Source organism: Lytechinus pictus, chromosome 2 (genome assembly GCF_037042905.1).
Source record: "Lytechinus pictus isolate F3 Inbred chromosome 2, Lp3.0, whole genome shotgun sequence".
Taxonomy (NCBI): Eukaryota; Metazoa; Echinodermata; class Echinoidea; order Temnopleuroida; family Toxopneustidae; genus Lytechinus; species Lytechinus pictus.
The window spans coordinates 47,172,056-47,191,134 of NC_087246.1; the positions used below are offsets into that span (position 1 = coordinate 47,172,056).

A 19,079-nucleotide genomic window follows, 5' to 3' on the forward strand; every position below is an offset into this window, starting at 1 on the left:
TCAAAGCAAGCTATCAATACGTGAATTTTCTTAAATGTATATTGAACCCAAATAAATCAAGTAAATTAAAAGACAAGTTGAAACTACTTAAAAACAACGAAAAATAATTACAAATTGTAAATTCTACTTAAATACATTAAGTGTTAACTACTGATTCAATGTTTTTTTTTTACAGTGTGGGGACGTGGTACTGTGCTGTAACCTCTCGATCTTCATCCCTGTTTGAAGAAGCCTTATTTCACCGATAACTAATTTACAAAAGGTCATTCATCAATCTGCTTCAAGGTAGATGAAATAGCTAGCATCTGCTCCGTACACTCAGTGGTGTACAAATGGGGGGGGGGGGGGGGGTGGGGCGTTTGACCCCCCCAAAAAAAAGTTCTCACGACCAAAAAAGAAAGAAAGAAAAGGAAATAAAAGGAAAGAAAGAAGGGTAAAATATGATATTATTTTCTGAATATCATGTCTAATCACTATATTAATTATCATAATTTATTATTATTATCATTATTACTATTATTTCATAATCATTATTATTATTAGTAGTAGTATTAATATTATTATTAGTAGTAGTATTATTATTTTTATTATTATCATTATCATTGTTATTATTATAATTTTCATTATTATTAGTATCATTACTAATATGATTGTGATTATTATTATTAATATATATTCAATTTTGTAATTAAAATACTTCTCATCCGTTACCTCTCCCCTCCATGCCCTCTGCATACAGGTACAGACCCAACTTCAACTCCTCTTGTACTTTGCTTCAAACCCTGCTCTAGCGTCTCCGAAAACGAAGGAGCCTTCACCTCACGGGAGCGTATCGGATGATCAGCTGTGATGACGAATGAGAGCCGATCATCAAACACGGCGCTGGTCGATGCCCAGTTCTTCGATGAAACACGATCTCGTCTGAGCACCAACTTCTCAAACATTGTCACTTTCTTGCCTTTTCTGTGTTGTTGTTTCGCCCGGCTTGATCGACAGGTCAGGAGTTCGATCTACTTACTGTACGTGTTCTGGAACCAGTTGAATTGATTGACAGGAGGGTACCGTCATTGTGTTTTGACTTGGAGAAAAATCGTGCTTGGGATTCGCTGTATTGAGCGGATTTGACTTTTCAATTAGACACTGTATTAAAATATTTTTGAAATATCACAAGGAGATGATTACCAAGTGACTGTTTTACTCACCGTGTATGAATACGGCAATTTGATTTTGACAACACTTGTGACTCGAAGACTTGTGACTCGAAGAAAGATTTCGTTTACAATCAGAATCAAATCCATTTTGTAAATCCTAGTTACCGTCACTGAAAACGAACACATTTCAATTTATGAAATGTTAATAAATCTAAAGAAATGTCTTGCAAAAACAACAACAATAACAAACAAATCAGAATAGTGCTCTACCAAATCTTACAAACACTATGCAAATCCATGTTTAATATGGTATGATTGCTGTGAAATAATTTGTTAGTTTTATCTTTTTGTCTCCCTTTTAATTGTGCATAATTAATTATTTCAAATCATATAAGATTAATTTCATTTATATTTTGTATATTAATTGATCCTTAAACCATGTATACGATGATTGGTAAATCTTTTAAATATCTCCTTGGTTTCAGTTCACTAAGTGCATTTGCATGATTACATTAGGATCAAGAAATTGACTCATCGCCATTCTTCTTCAAGTTTATACCCATTCTACATCCTGAAATCAAATTCTATCAATCTATATTGAAACCTGTAATGATCATTTATTTTACTAATAAACCAAACTCATTCCGAAACCCCCATCTTTACCTTTCCTTCATTCATCTTTTTAAGATAGTACATTGCTCCACTAAATTTACATAAAAATTACCTCTTACTTGCATTCTTAGTCGTCGTGGAAACAAAGAAAAGCAACTTTATGTATATTATTAGAAATCCATATGTTTCTCAGAGCTAATCATTTAATACGATTCATTTTGATTTAATTTGTAAATGCTTCTTTGCTATCTGCCTGGATTACAACAAACGCCGAAGGCGATCTCTTTTGGTCTCTATCTCTCTCATCTAAACCCTTTGTCCTTTCCAAACTGTGGCTGGATTGGAAACTCACCAAATTTGTCCTCATTACAACTTAATCCAATTTCTCTTACTAGATTTGTGTACAGCGTCTACTTTAAGAACTCTCTGGACAAAATTAACCACAGTTTCGCCTGTAAGTGCCGTTTCAAACACGACGTCTTCACATTGTGGAAAGGAAATTATTCAAATCGCATTACCTCATTCATCTCTATACCGCCAAACTTGAATTTGCTAAATTTCACAAATTACCCCCTCTTCATTTTCGTTCCATCTTCCCGTTTCGTTTGTACCCAGACCGACCAGCCGCAATGGATTCGCAGGGAAATATCTGTCCGTATTTCCAGGGAATCGGGAGACACCATTTCTAATTTGAAAGTACATTTCCTAATATTAGTTCCCAAATTATATATCATTTTCAAGATTTTATTATACGAAACTTTGTTCTGTGGGTTATTGTCATTATTTCATAATCAGACCAATGGGGTTGTTTGTGTAAGAATGATAACATGACTCATTTATATTACGTTGCTTTGTTGGTTTACATTCCCTTGGTCTGAACGCAGTTGGTCTAATTTCCACTACGTATAAATAGTATTATTATATCGTCACATGAAAATTTGGATTTTAAACAGTTTGTCTATAGACTAAGAGGTGTTCGACCTATAGTGGGAATAAGACGAAGTGGCTAATTGGTGTTTTCTGACCGAATGCTTATATAGTAGACGGACAGGTTGTCAGCGAGCTGGGAATAGACGAAACGGAAAGTTGACAAAGGGGATGTTGACCAATTGACAATTTACCGTTTTTTATCTTGAGTGCAAAGCAGAGCGAGACTACATGTATAGGCGCCGCTTTTCCGACGGCGCGGCGGCATCGTCAACATTGATGTCTTAACCAAGGTCAAGTTTTTTTTGAAATGTCATCATAACTTAAAGAGTATATGAACCTATTTCATGGAACTTGGATATAAGGGTAATCAAGTTTCACTAAATATCCCGCTTTAGTTTCAGGTGATATGACCAAGGTCAAAGGCCATTTAGGGTCAATGAACTTAGACCATGTTGGGGCGATTCCATGTTAGAAATCTCAACTATTTTCACAAAATTTTTTAACCTGCTGTCCAAACAAATGAGGAGCTTCAATTTGTTTTTCTAGTAATTACAAGTACTACTGGGTAGTCAATGTGAAAAAAAAGACAAAGAACAAATATTATACTGTCCATGGGTGAAGTAAAGGTGAAAACGGAGCGTGTCGTACGGGACATCTCTGCGTCCCGTACGACACGCAACATTATCACCTTTAATTCACTCGTAATCACTTTTTTGTTGGTTATAAATTTTTCACATGACTACCCAGTAGAACTTTATTTTATTAACTTTTTTTGTTGCTCAAGCATTCAGCTATAATAGACTAGAAATTGTTCTGGAAATATCCCATACGACACGTATGGAATCGCCCATTGGGGGAATCAACATCGAAATCTTAATAACCAAGGTTAACTTTTTTAAAAGTCGTCATAACTTTGAAAGTATATGGATCTAGTTAATGAAACTTGGACAAGAGAGTAATCAAGCATTATTGATTGTTTTTCATGAGTTTCATTTTACATGATATTGGTCAAAGGTCATTTAGGATCAATGAACTTTGACCATGTTGGGTTTTTTATTGAAATGCCATTATTACTTTGAAAGTTTATGGCTCTAATTCATAAAAAAGTGAACATAAGAGTAATAGTAATCAAGTGCCGCTGATCGTCTTGCTCAATTCTCAGTCCTTAAAATCAGCACTGCTGCTTTAATGAATCCCGTAATGCAGGCGAGAATTCCAAAGCGTTCCACTTGTTAATCTTATTTTTCGGTTCTGATACAGAAAAAAAAGAAATATTGAAATATTATTCTGAACACTTATAATATATCTTCTCTCTCTTAATGTTTTTTAATGAATTGGTCATTCTTATAATGTTGGGTTATAAAATACCCATTGAGGATTTGGCATGAATTGTCTAGCATCTGTTGAATTACCAATGATATTAGGTATTTTTTGTCTACATACACAAAACAGTGTAGGATCGTATGTTGTCCGTTTAAATTTTGAAAATTTGCTGAAGAAAGTGTTTTAATGTCATTGAGAACGTAATTTTCCATTTCTTTTTTAAAATCTAAAATTGCATGAGAGCCGTTATTATTTCATAACCAAAGCTTCAAGCATAAGAGACATATATTATACCGGAATGAACACGGACATCTTGAGACTTTGGACCGACCTTAACGAATTATCAAGATGAAAGGAAGTCGAAATAAAAAGAATGGTTAAAGTTTGAAAGATATCGGACCAGGAATAAAAAAGTTACTGCTCTTTAACAAAAAAATTTACATCTTAATACCAGGGAAATGGGAGTAAAGAATGGATAATATTGTACAGAACATAACCAAAAGTATTTTAGTCGGCGATTGTAGTGCTCCTTTGTCATGTTTGTATTTTTACCCTTTGTACCAGACAAAGATAAATTAGTTTGTTTAATTCGCGAGCCAGCCATGGTGCACAGCGTCACGAATGTCTATAAGCATAATTTTCGAAAGAGATCATATTGATCTGCGCACGCGCGATGAAGGATCTGCGATCGATTCAATCAATACTACAATTTCGTTAGCATAAAACCAATCGATCGACACGCGCGACCAGATTAAAATTATAGACATAATTAGTCTGGTACTTGTTTGACACCACCTGTTGTAGATGAATTCATATTCCGACGTATTTCGACCATTGTCAAAATACATTTTTGTTTGTATTCATAAATAACATGTACTAACATATCCCCCCAACATCAATCCCGTGCATTTTGTAATAAAGTTTCTTTAATATAGGCCGTATCTTATTCATAAAGACGGAGATATTAGTAAGATGCTAGCCTTGCTAGGCATGGTAAGTTCTTTCCGAAATAAGGAAAAAGGAGGTTTGTTTTTCCTCAAATAAAACAAAACAAAACAAAAATGAAAAGCATCCATGGACAGATCCCAGTAAGGCTACTTAATTGGACATTTTCACCACTACGAATCTGACCATTAGTGGGATAAGGTTTCTGTTTTCACATAAAGATGAGAGAACTTAGACATGATAGACATTTTAAAAAAAATTGTGTGCTTTCTTGATGAGTTCCCTCTTAAGAAGTACATGATGCCGCCCCCAGAAAGTTAAGTGAATATTAGGACAAATGAATCAGTAAAAGAAAAAAGAAAATAAATTCCGTACGCAAGGGATATAATAGGAAGATGGGGGAAAAGATGCTCATGGAACAAGTGCATCATGCGTCCATATGCTGCAAGATATGCTCTGATTCTTATCATGTCAAGTTAATCAAGACCAATTATCTTGACAATTATACGAGATGGATGATTAAAGAACGCACCCCAAAATCATACTGAGAAATAGGATAGCGAAATTACAAATAACAGAAGAAAAGGGAATCTCTTTTTGTTGTTTGCCGTGATTTCAACTGCTGCTTCGTCTTCTATTTCTTCTTCCTCGTTTGGGGGGGATTGATCGATTGAATGACGGGGTAATAGATTTGAAGAATGGACCCAACGCATCGCAAAGTGCGGAATAATGGAACGCACAGAACATCGGACGATGGTCGCCCCTCTCGCCATGTCGCCCCCGGGCTATGTCATCGGCGGCCCTTCTCTGCGCGAGAATGGACAAGAGCATGCGCCATGCAAATTGTCCATTAGAGGCCAATATAAACTGGTCGAAATTGGTTGAAAACCTCGTGTCATCGCTTTAAATGAAATATGGATCTTCCGAGTCGTGCTTATCGCAAAATCGTTTTCGGATGTACGATATGAAATCCAAAGAAAGCATTATTCTGCCATGGAGCTATCACAGATAGCTCCATGATTCTGCGCATCTAGAATTGCCCAGCTACGAGTACGGAGGAAACTCCACCCCTCATTAGACTTCTTGTCCATTTCGATTGATATCAGCGAATGAGCCTAGTTTGTAAATTTGATTGAAAAACAATATCATCTCGAGATAGGCCTCTCACACATTTCGGAATCTTATAAAAAGTAGAATGACCTATCTTATCATCACGTTTAAATGTAATCACCTTCCTGTAAAATTCAGGATACACACAAACATAATATCAACAAGTATTGTAGATACGGAAGAATCCATAACAAAATTTGAAATTCAAAGCTAAACATTCATAAATAGAAGTATCAAAGTATTTCCCTGAAGGCTGTATAAAATACTACCTCGCGTTGGGACAGTATTTACCCAATGCGGGAAGCATATTGTAAAGTAAGGTAAAAAAAAAATAAGCAGCGATTACTTTAGAATGGGCAACATTTTCATTGCACTGGATAAATAAAAATGTCCCCAAAAAGGCCAATGTTGGTTGGACACATAATTACCCTCATGGAGTACTTTTCCCAATAGTTTTTAGAGTGTAAAATAAAATATGAATGTCATACAGTCATAAATGAGAATATGTAATTTAATATATTTTAAGTGTCTAAAAGGGAGCGTATATTCAATCTCCGCATGTTGATTCAGCAAGTGCATTAACAAAATGTATGGACTGGGAGTTAAGAGTTTTTTTTTTTTGGCTTTCATGGACTATGATCGTGATTATAGTGCTATCACTAGGAAAGACAAATTCAAACTAGGTGATATCATTGAACATGTTGAAAATGATACAAATTTACACGGCAGATAGGCCTACCTAGCAAGCATAGTAACATCTTTCATCCAATGTACTACAAACTTTTACCAGATTCTTTCTTCATGAATGTGATTAGATTTTAGCGATTAAACTTATGTTATTTGTCTATGGGGAGAGAGGGGGAGCACGCGCGCTGGAAGAAGACAAACAGGAGGGGCAGGGGCGGCGATTTGAAGGGGGCGGGGTATACAGTGCCCCACTTGTTGAAGCACTGAAAAAGTGCTCTTTTTATGCAAGAAAAATGCTCCCCCCCCCCTCACGAACGTGTACTGTGCCCCTTTCATCAGCGAGGAGGACCCGTTTTAAGTGTTACCATGCAATTGCCCTTTTTCGTATCACTGTCAATTTTTACCCCAAAATGCCCTTCACGAACGTGTTCTGTGCCCTTTTCATCTGAGAAAGACTCTTTTTACGTATGAACAAGTGCCCCCTTGCCTTCTTTTAAGTGCCGTATCTCGTATCAGTGCCCCGAGTTTTTACCCAAGAAAAGTGTCCCTCACGAACGTGTATGTGCCCCTTTCACCTGAGAAGGACCCGCTTATGTGTTAACGAGTGCCCCTTTGCCTTCACACATAGGTGCCTGTTCTTCATATCAGATAACTCTTTTCGTGCCCGATGAGCGCCCGGTTTCTTAATTTAGCATTAAATGCATCCTCTGATTGCACAATCCATTTTCAAAATTTGATTTGTCCCTTTCACTACTTCTTCTTTTTTTTATAATGAAATTCACCCCTTTAAACCTCTAATTAAATGCCCTATTTTAATATGCCCTTATTTACTTTTCATAACTGCGCCTTTTCTTTTCTAGTTTGTTCAAAATGTTCAATCTGTTAATGTTCGTGTGGCGTCCCTTTTCCTTTGAAACAATTGTTCTTTTTATAATACTAGTATGACTCTGGAAAATACATTTTAAATTGATGAATTTCACATTACAATTATCTCAGCGAATACGAGGTAGCTGCTATTCGAAACAAAATGCTGCGCAGAGGAAAACGTAAGTGTGTTGAATACGCGCAACTGAAATGTTCAACGCGTGTCACAAGCAGGACTTCAGTCAGAAATGCGTCAAGTAATCCGAAAAGACAATCATTCTTTTCATAGCCTTCTCTTTTGAAAAAAATTGAGTAGGCCTATGTAAAATATTCAAACTTGTATCATTACTTTCGATATGCCAGTTTGTTTCTTGTGAATATATTGTCTACTATGTTTCGTCCTGAGTTTTTATGCTGAAATGAAGCGGCTCGCGAATTAAAGTAATCTATTGAAACTGATACTGATATTGAGGAGATCTGGGCCCCGTAACGCAAAGGTTCGCGATTGATCGTACGCTTGATTTTACGATTGATTGTACATTGTAATTAATGGAATCAATCGTAGAAAAATGTTCTACAATCATTACTAAGTTTTGTGTTACGGGCCCCAGGACAGGTTAATGGAATTTAGCCAGCGTTTGCAATACTGTGGCAAATTCCCATAAAGAAAAAAATATCATGATTGGTAAAAAAACAATAAAACAATATTCTCATTTTACATGTTACTACTTATGAAGGAAACAACTTGTAAGCATAATTATACGTGCCTTAATTAGTTTCATGACTCATGTGAGTGGTGTATATAAGTCTTTGTTTTAAGATAGTGCCCTTTTTGAAAGAAAAGTTGCTGTTTTTCCCCGGCCCTTTTTCCCCTTTGCCCCCTGCCTTTCAACTTCGCTCCGGCGCCCCTAAGGAGGAGGAGGAAGAAGAGAGAAGTAAAAGAAGAAGGGGAAGAAGAAAACAAAGAAGGGGAAAATGAAGACGAAGAAGAAGAAGAAGAAGGAGAAAAAGAAGAAGAAGAAGAAGGAAATGATTGGGAACAAGTAAAAACAGATTTGAAATCAAAGAAAAATCAAAAGACCGCCGATGCAATGGAAAAAGATTGAGGGAGAAAAATAAGAAACAGGAAAAAGTAAATAACAGAAAAGGTTATTTATTGAGTCTTGTCTCTTTGTTGACATGTCAGGTATCTTTAGTGATGTCATCCCTAAGGTTCATAATAACACAATAGATCTATGACAGACGAGATGACACAGTGGGGGTTGAATTATCACCGCAAACCGTAATTCATTTTCCCCCTTTTCCGAGATTGATGGTAAATTACTGTTCATCCTCTCAAGTCCCTAGCGAAGCATTTCACCTCCCAGAACAGTCGTGGAGAACTCTCCCCGAAGCCTTTAATGAATGCAACAATGCCCCTCTAAAGCCATAGGAGGAGACGAATGGAATGATCATGAAAATCGAAAACAAGGGCAATTTTCTTCTAGAATGTAGAGATTAATTTAATGAGGAGACGGAGATAATGTACTGGATACATCACTCATCGAAATGCATCGTACTTTTCAAGAATTGCTTCGATAAGAAAGTGTAATTGACAGATTTTGAAAGAATTATTGCTTCTTTGTGTCTCTCGAAGCAGAGTAAAGGAGCGGAGAAGAATGCTCAAATAGAACTCGTCGATCTGTTGTAAAGCACTGTCCTTAATCATCGCGAGATGGCGCAATATCTTTTTACTTCCTCTCCCTCTCTCTTTGGACAGCCATGAGAACGTAACTATCTAATCAAAACACTGAGCATGTGTAATTTGATTATGACGTCATTATGGGTAGGTCCTGGCAAGATGAGATTTGACCAATCATGTCCAATGATTCGTAATCAATGAATGACCCTCTGTATGATTTGCGCTAACTCTCAGAATCAAGTTTGTGTCTCGATTGAAGAAAAAAGAAAAGAAAGTACAAAGTAAATAATGTGTGACGTCAACTTTTTTTTTCTAAATTGCATACTCCTCATAATTAAGCACATGTAAATATTTTGTGAAAATACGCGAAACTTGAAAATACCAAGAAATATTTGTGCACTGCTATATGCATTCTGAATTGTTTCTTTATGTCCAAATCAACTTTAAGGGTTGACCAACATGGGTTCTTATAACCAGTGGAACTAAATTCAAAAGCGATATTAAAAAAACAAAGAACCTCTGAAGTAATGAATCATCATCGACGATTATGAACACACAAACAAATATAAAATCATCAAAATTATTTCTTTTTTCTCAATATAACCACAGAGAATTACGCATTCTTAGGTTATAACAAGAAATTATCATAATAAATCATTTATCTTTTTTAAAGCAAGGAAAAACTTAATAAATTAGGTCAATATCAATTACTGAGCATTAAACCATACAAAATCATACCCCCAAAACCCCATGAATGCTTACTGATCCTGACAGATATATAAAAAATACATTACATTAAATTAAGTATCAAATGCGACCCTGCCATCCCCAAACCAATAATAAGTCGCCCAAGATCATGGTGAATTTTGAGGTATTTATTGAGATCGAAAAAGTTCGTCCTAAGCTTCAAATGATATGTAACTTGCCAAACACTCACAAACATGACTATGTTTTACATGTTATATATAATTTTTTTTATATGTACACAAAAGAGAAATAAAAAGCCACAAGAATATATGTTGTACTGAAGCATATTAGGCTTTGTCGCCGCTACAGCAACAAACTGAATACTATTTGCGTGTGTGAGAGGGTGTGTGTGTGTGTGTGTGGGGGGGAATTTGGGTGTGTGGCGCGCGCGTGTGTCTCTCTGTTAGGTCTGTGTGTTAGATTTAGGGGTGGGAGGGGGGGGGGGGTGTCAGAGACAAGAACTTATGGTAGGATTGGGTCACCAAATGCACATTCCGATTCAATGGCGAGATTGTTATTGTTTCCCTGACCTCCTTTAAACTTGCTTGTCACTATTCGGAACCATCCAGTCTCTCCCTGTAAAATGCAGTAAAAAAAATAATCACAACCAAAATGTCAAGATTCGTATGGAGCAACTATATTATAATATCGTTCTAAGCATTATAATTATTGGTAAAAGCGACTTCACTTAATACAGTTATCAGGGTTATTACACGATCTTTTTTAAATGGAGGTTTACAAGCTATTTTGTGTGAGTGTGTCGTTTATCATTGACACGCGAATAGCTGTGATCTCATGAAACCCTTGAGATCAAATCCTCGGTGTATAAAGGGTCTTTCGCTGCCAAATTACAGGTACACGTTTTGATTTCCAAATGCTTTTATGCCTTCAAGATAAAGTTCTATACAAATATATTGTACACACACACATTGGGGAACAATTACTACTACTTTTTTTAGACATCACATTTCCATTATTTCAATGTCAAACGTGATATTTATTTTGATGGTCTTCGCTCTCTTCCGCAATAAACCTTTCCGTTTTCATTTCACATTTTTTGGGAGTTCTTTTTAATGCTAACCTAACGTAAGAATTGATCCTTTCGCCCAAATTAGTATTTTTCTTATGAAAATATCAAATGGTAGCATATACCATGGAGATATTAAAGATAGCTATTAATAGCTCCATGCATATTGTAGAGTATAGGCCTCGTGGGTGACTCGAGATTTTTAAATAACTATTTCTATTCTCTATTCTATGTGACATATTTTCATGATCGTATTCGTCTTTCTACGGAGAGATTAATGTTCAATAAAAAAAAATGGATGAATAGAGGCTTCATTACAAAATACTTTTTGAAATTATTCGAATTAAACATGAAATTGAGCGTATTTACCCATGGAGTTCCCCACGAGTTTCTTGCGATCCAGTATTCCACTCCCGTGCGATCAACTCCCCAGCCAACTACAGAGACGATATGATTTAGCTTTGAAAAAATAAAGAGACATGGATAACAAAATAAATAGATACGTGAATGCAAATATATTTTGAAAATTGAAAGAATACATATTCCTAAATAAATAAATCGATATTCAAAATGAATATAAATGGGGTATCATCGAAACTTCGTGCACACATGGGAATAATGTTGGGAAATTGTGATAAGCGACTTCAACAGTTGGCATAATCCAAAACTATCTTGGTATGATTAAATTGGCTATGGATGATTTTATCAAGAGGTCCATGCTATATTTTGGTTGGTTAGTTATTTTTTTTAAATATTTGTTTTATATTGTAAATATTTGTTTTGTTTTTGTTTCATTTTTTTGAGGGGGTGGTGGAATTTATTTTCCCTTTTAGTGCCATGTAAAATTCGTTTAAAAATCAAATGCTTATAGAACTATTGCAGTATTTGCCCGCGAAAACTGGAATAGATGTTTTTCATGATGATGATTATGATGACAATAATAGAGTAATTGGTTATAATTATCATTTTCAAAATCTCAAAAGGATTTAAATTCAAATCTTTATTATTCAAATGGAAATAAATATTTTTTTCCCCTAAGAATTCGTGACCATAAGCATAACATCGAAATCACTTACCAAGGGCTTGGTGTTATATTCACTATACACGCCCCCAGAATAGTTGTGAAACATTGGACTAGCATCGATGCCACAGCTGATTAACAAAAAAAAAAAAGGGGGGGGGGGTGTGAAGAAACCATATGCGTTCGCAAGTCAAATCTATAATCATAGTTTTAATAGTTTATGAATATTTATAATTATTAGTAAACAAGGAGATATCACAGTGTTATTTTTTAAACAAAATAAAAGCTTCCTTAATTACAATTTTGGTAGCTATGTAGTCCACATCTGTGGCGTATTGAGCCAAAGATTTTGAAGGGGGTGGGCAGATATGGCGGATGGAGCAAAAGGTCTAAAAAGATGCAAGCGAGCGACACAAGCGAGCAAAATTTGATACACCTTTTTGCTGGAAATATTTTGACACTATACCTGTATACCGGCAGAAAATAATGTAATATTTTATTCTTTTCCTTTCCTCTTGTGTCATTTTCTCCGATTTTAAAATATTTTGTTCAGTCAATCGAGGAATGGCGCATTTTACTTTTGTATACCGAATTCTAAATTCAAAATACCTGATCGGTCCAGACTGATATATTTCTGCCATCATTTGGTCACGTCCGGTGAGCCCTCCATAGTCAGCTACCTTGTATATGGTATAGTTCGAGAGCTGTATACATTTGCCATCGGGGCTACATGTTCCGCACTGGTTTAGTGGATTGCATTCTGCATGCGTGGAGCAGTAATATGAAAGAAAATGTTAATGACGTAATCAACGAGACGTTTAGCACGGGCCCATATTTGAAAGAGAGAGAGAGAGAGGGGGGGGGGGATTTTCAACCACCATAACACTGAAAAATGAATAAAAGGATAATTTTTATTTTGTATTTGCAATGGATATAAAAAATATGACATTTAGATTTGAACTACCGTATGATTTTTATTTTTGCACCATTTTCATGATTTAGCATTTTTAGCATTTAATTAAAAAACGTATGAACAGAAATTAGATTTGTACTGGGGTTATCATGGTTATATAGTTACAACCACACCAAAACACAACCCGACTCAAGGGTTCCATGACATTTGCTCCGGCGAGAATTGCTCCGATATAAAGTCTGCACGTTAAAGCCACACATAAAATCTAACCTCCAAAACTAAATAAACCCCAATCATCATCTTTACATTATTCTGACCCCCCCCAAAAAAAAACTATTACAATCCAACTCTAAACCTATGCCCTCTGAGATATAAAGACCGGAGAAAATGTCATAGGAACATAGTGTCGTGTCACCGACCCAGACCGACCCAGCTATTAAATTGTTTCGATCGGTTGGGGGTTGGGCTCGTTGGTATGACTGTCGCCTGACCTTACCAGGGGCCGTGGAACAAATTTGAAAGTGTGTGTGTGTGTGTGTGTGTGGGGGGGTCAACCGCGTAGCCAGGATTTAATTTTGGAGGGGGCGGTAAGTGCAACAAAAGGGGTGTCAACACTTACAGAGCGCGCGAAGCGCACTCCATAGGGGGGAGGGTGCAGGGAGGGGGGAGTTTGCCCCCTCCCTTGCGGAGCGCGAAGTTTTCGATACCTCATCAAATTCAAATCAAAAGAAGGCGTCTCTGGCGTCTCTGGTACCCTCATCAACTCGAAAATTGACTTGCTATGATTAAAACAAAAATTTTTTCGAGAGAAATTATGAGTGCCCCCAAAATGGGAAAAGATTGAAGAATTTGAAATAATTCCTCTTACTGCGCGAAGGGTGGAAGCTTATAAAGTTTTATGAAAATAGAGAACAGAAATGATTATGCCTACCTTGGTCACATCAGATTTGATTGTAAAAAGTGTATCTACATTAAATGTATTTAACTCAAGTCGCAAAACAGAGTAGAAGACGGGTATATACAGGAAAGAAATAGGCACTATATTCCTTCCCGCGAATATAAAAAAAAATTCTCTGAAACTTTAACCTGTTCTAAATTTGATATTTCTTAGATTATATATAACTCGATTAAGAAGAAAAACGAGCTCAAAATGTGAAAGGGATGATGCAAGCTAGAAGAGGAACTTTTCCTTTCCCATGCTCGCGAAGCGCGGAAACCTCTGTGATTTATTTTGGAAAAAAATGTATAATTTCGCTCATATTAAGCGCTTCCTTTTGATTAAGAAACTTCAGAGATATTTAAAATTTCAAATCAATGGCGCAAAATAAGACATGGATGTGCAGCGATATAGAATAAAGTATAATATCGTACATACTTTTGCATAAAGCACGGCACGAATTTAATTCCTCCCCCTTTGAGCAGATACTTTGCCAAAAATTACTTGCTGAAAAGCGGAAGAAGTAGCATTTGGGGACTCGGGGAGTGACGGTAATGTTTACCCGATCCGAGCAGAAGAGCCAAACTTTTGTGTCAATGCAAGAATTGAAAAAATACTTGTCATACTCTTTACACCCATGTATGCTTTAAAATTTCTGGCAAGAATATATACGATTCCCACAGGTGGGAAGGGGAAAAACGGAGTAGAAAAAAGGTGTGGGAAACAAAAGGGAATGGCAATTTTGATATTTTTCCCGCGCGGAGCGCGGAAGCAAAATTTTGTATGAAGAGAGAAGAACGTCTCGTTTAGGGTTTTTATTCTTTTAACCAAAAATAAGGGAAAAGACAACAAAGCTATATCTTTCTTCCTTTTCTCCTTTCGCTTTTTCTTTTTCTCCTTTTCTCCTTTTGTTTTTCTTTTTGGGAGTGTTTTTTTTTTTTTTGCTACGCGCCTGGGGGGTGACCATGCAAAAATAACAATCAGATGGTAATTTAAAGGAGAATGAAACTCTTGGAGCAAGTTAGCTTTTGTGAAAGCAGAAAAATCAAAGAATAAGATCAACAAAAGTTTGAGTAAAATAGGACTAGCAATAGAAGAGTTATGAGCATTTGAATGTCGAGATCACTAATGCTATGGAGATCCTCCCATTGGCAACGCAACCAAGATCTATGATATCACAGATGAACAACTCTCCCCTTTTGGACACTGAAAATATACCCCAAAACATCTCTTTTTGCTCATTCTAATCATATGACAAACGATTCATCAATGATATAATGTTGTGAAACCTCTGTACTTGTCCTCTCATAAAGAGAACACCTCACCTTGTGATAGATTCTGTAAAAGTGAGAATGTAAGTGAAATAAGTACTAAAGCAATGAGGGAGTTGTACGTGTGTGACATCACAGATCTTGGTCGCATTGCCAATGGGAGGATCTACATGGCATTAGTGATCTCAATATTCAAATGCTCATAACTTTCTTATTATTCATTCAATCTTCCTCAAACTGTCAACAATACGTTTATTTGATTTTTCTCTTTGATATGGATTCAGCTGGTTTCAAGGGTTTCATTCTCCTTTAAGTTTTTGTAAACGGTTCTGAAAAAAAAGGTGGAGGGGGCTGAAGGCTCCTCACCCCACTGGTTCCGTGGCCCCTGCTCCATGAATATACCATACCTTGGTCAATGGCTTGGTAGTTGTTGCATGTCTCATCGGGTATCCCTTGCTCATGGGCGTACTTGTACACACCGATATCGAAGCCCCCGTGACAACTGCCGGCATTGCCGCAATCGATCACGTGCTGGACAGATAGATACGCCGATGGCCACGAACCGTTGCGCATGATGTTAATACGATCTTGAGCAAAGTCCACAAACGTAAGGGTTAGGAAGCGAAGGAGAGTGGTGGGGTGGAGGCATTGCAAAGGAAGAAAACGAAAGGAGAAGTTATTTACAGAAAGTACGTCGAATGTCATTATTTTTTGTTTTGTGACTTAAATGCATATTAATTTTTGATATACTAAAAAGTAATAAGGATCTGAATTTTTTTTGTAATTTTCAATTGAGTAATTTCTTCTGCTTCAATTTTCCCCCTTTTCTATATTTTATATATTTTTGTCTTCTTCGACTCTTTTTCTTCTTCGACTCTTTTTCTTCTTCTTCTTCTTCTTCTTCTTCTTCTTCTCCTTCTTCCTTTTCTTTACCATCTTATTCTTCCTCTTCTACTTTTCTTCTTTCTGTCATTGTTATTATTGTTATTTCTATCGTCATCATCATCAACATCTTCATCATCATTATCATCATCATCCTCACCTCATCACCATCATCACTATTATCATAATAATCATCATCGTCGCCATCATTATTTTCAGATGCTTCCAACATGCACCAAAAGTAAAGACATATCATTTATATTTCTATAATATACCTGCAAGTGCGCTTGTTGACCCCATAGCCCAACAGGAGCCGCAGAAATGGGGGATATGCTGGTTCCTTGTGGGACTCACATAATTCTTTCCATCCACATTCCGCCAGTCCCATTGTGCCGGGAGGCTGCTCAGGTCCATTGCCTCATAGGGGCGAGGATACGATCTTCATGAGATTGCGATCATGGACAAGAAAGTATAACATTGGGAGATTAAATAAGAAAAAACAAACAAAAATAATAAAACCACCATTTAACAAAAACTAATTTACTCAAATATTCATATGAATGAGGGGACTGATATTTACTTCTCTTAAATTTCCTTGATACTACAGTATGGTACTCACATATTTTTCGTTTTCATTCGTGATGAATAAGAATAATTTCACAGAGGCGAGAAAAAGTAGTTTATAGTTTTAAGAGAACAGAATCGTACACAATTTGAGTTAATTGTATATTGTATAAAGCGCGTTAGGACTTTTATCAAAAGCGCATTATAAGTAATAACAATAATGATAATAATTATAATAAAATAATAATAATAATAATGATAATAATGATAATGTAACATTAATAATGATAATAATAATAACGTAAGCTAAGGTTACACCAAAACCGAATTCTTCCGAATGAAATTCGGACCAATTCTGCCCGAATACGGCCCCCTATACGGCCTGATTCGGATGGTTTCGGTGGATTCGAATGTTCCCGAATCCCCCCCCCCAGAATTTTCTTGCATTTGCGGAGTGAGAACAGAATACTCCCGAAACCACCCGAATACGTGTATTCGGATGAATTCGCAGCTGATTCGGTTCCTCTGTAACCCTACTACAGCTAGAATATCCCACCTGATTGGCTTGACATCTCGTGCTTTCTCTGGTAAGTAACATGCTTCAAACTTAACTGCTGAGCAGACAGCAGAACAGAAGGAAATCAGAAACAGCAGTATTAATTCTTTCTTGGACGCCATACTACTATAGAAATATGCGTTCAGCTCTACGAATGATCAACCAATACTTAGACGACGTACGTATAAAAATGTTTAAGTGAATAATACATTAATTATACTGTGTAACAGTACTAATTTTGAACCCTGCCCTTTGTTATTAGACATTGGTCGAACGCCGAAAGCTGATAACATCAATTGGCCTGGCTTAGTGTACTTGATATGGTTTACACAAGTTGCAATCTCTTTTTAATTATTATCAAAACTGTGTTCATAAACATGTACCTGTGCACCACGGGGGGGGGGGGGGCACTGCCTTCCTTTCATTTCTAAAGTAGTTAAAAATAGAAAAGAAGAGGGGGGGGGGGAGAAAACAGATGAAGAAAACTGAAAAGATGACAGGTTGTCATTTTGGGGGTCGTCATTTTTTTCAAGCAATCTGCTTATAATGACAATCCTTCTCCTGCAAACTGTGAAATAATGTTAAAATTATTTGGTAGTAGAAAATAGTCAATTTTTTTCTTTATGATTTATGCCCCCAAATCCGCCCAATATATTATGTTTCTTATGTAATAAAAAATATATTATATACGAATGTTATGAATGCAGAAGAAAACAATAAATCAAATCAAATTAGGTGTCAAAAAGAGCGGTCTAAATCCCCTGCACTACCCCTATTATTCAAGAAAGAAAGATGACGTCATTTTAGGACGTCTTTCCCCTTTAATATTAAGATTCACAGGCGCCGCCCCTACCCCGACCATTAAAAAGGGATTTAACGAGGAAATTCAGCAGTAGGCCTACATCCCATTGGAACCAATAAAACCCCACCAGACTATATAAACAAGAAGAGAAATAAGAAAAAGAAAAAAAAAACATATATACAAAAAAGGAGAAGAGTGATGTGAATAATTTTGCCCATTTAGAAATCATATGTCGGGACCGTAGGTCACACGGGCCTAATTACAACTGACAGGCAAAAAATATTCATTCGACCCAACCCATTCTCAATTTTTAAATTTTATATTGCTGATTGACTAAAATGAATGAATATGATTGACAATCTAACACTGATTCTACGAAGGATACCTACTGAACTTACTTTTTCAAAATTGGAAAGATATATCACTACTTTGGAACTATTTTTTACTGGCGGAAGAATTGGGGCCATTTTACTCTCTCAAGGGATGAATTTGTTGTTGGTGTTGGGTTTTAAGGCGCGTGTCATTCAGATATGAATATTTACGCCTAAATTTACACCTAAATTTGATCCTGTCGGGTGTAGTCTTCATAAATGCCGATTTATTTTTAAAATGAGCCGGTCGAGGTACCCTTTTCTGGTCAGATATGGAATGTCAGACATATATCCTGTCCACTGGTAGTAAACATTCAACCCTCGAATTTCCTCCTTGTTTTTTATGAATTTTTTTAAAGTGCCACTTTAACACACGAGTCTATGGGAAATGAATTAGGCCTGTGATACCCCTAGTCAACTCGACAGAACACTTTAGGTAAAACAGCGCCATCAAAGTTGCCGCGCAGAGATGGGGGGGGGGGGAGAAATCAGGAGATCTCTTGTTACGGATGAGATATCACTTTTATGAAGTGGGATATATAAAGGAATAACATCAAAAGGGTCCTTATGTGCATTACCTTGAAATTTAATGATATCATTGCATGCTTATGAAGCTTAATGGTAAAGAACTGTTCTAAGAAGAATAGATTATAACGTCAATAACTAAACATGGACAGCTAAATGA

The 19,079-nt window shown here is 36.4% G+C and overlaps 2 protein-coding genes across 2 annotated transcripts in view; both read right to left on the reverse strand.

Annotated features, from left to right (window-relative positions):
• The window catches only part of LOC129278763 (transcriptional repressor scratch 2-like), a 33,099-nt gene extending 32,155 nt beyond the window's left edge, over window positions 1-944 (reverse strand). Inside the window, exon 1 of the mRNA XM_064095668.1 lies at window positions 738-944. Coding sequence (XP_063951738.1) covers window positions 738-944 — 207 coding nt within the window. The remainder of the gene's footprint in view (window positions 1-737) is intronic.
• A 7,816-nt stretch (window positions 945-8,760) lies between these two features.
• Window positions 8,761-17,444, reverse strand: LOC129278731 (cathepsin Z-like). The gene is made up of 7 exons (XM_064095856.1): window positions 17,222-17,444; window positions 16,377-16,540; window positions 15,627-15,806; window positions 12,708-12,858; window positions 12,154-12,229; window positions 11,447-11,536; window positions 8,761-10,626 (listed from the first exon to the last, which is right to left on the reverse strand). Exons 1-7 carry the CDS (start codon window positions 17,341-17,343, stop codon window positions 10,513-10,515), a joined length of 897 nt encoding a protein of 298 aa, XP_063951926.1. The 5' UTR covers window positions 17,344-17,444; the 3' UTR covers window positions 8,761-10,512.
• Between the last annotated feature and the right edge of the window lie 1,635 nt (window positions 17,445-19,079).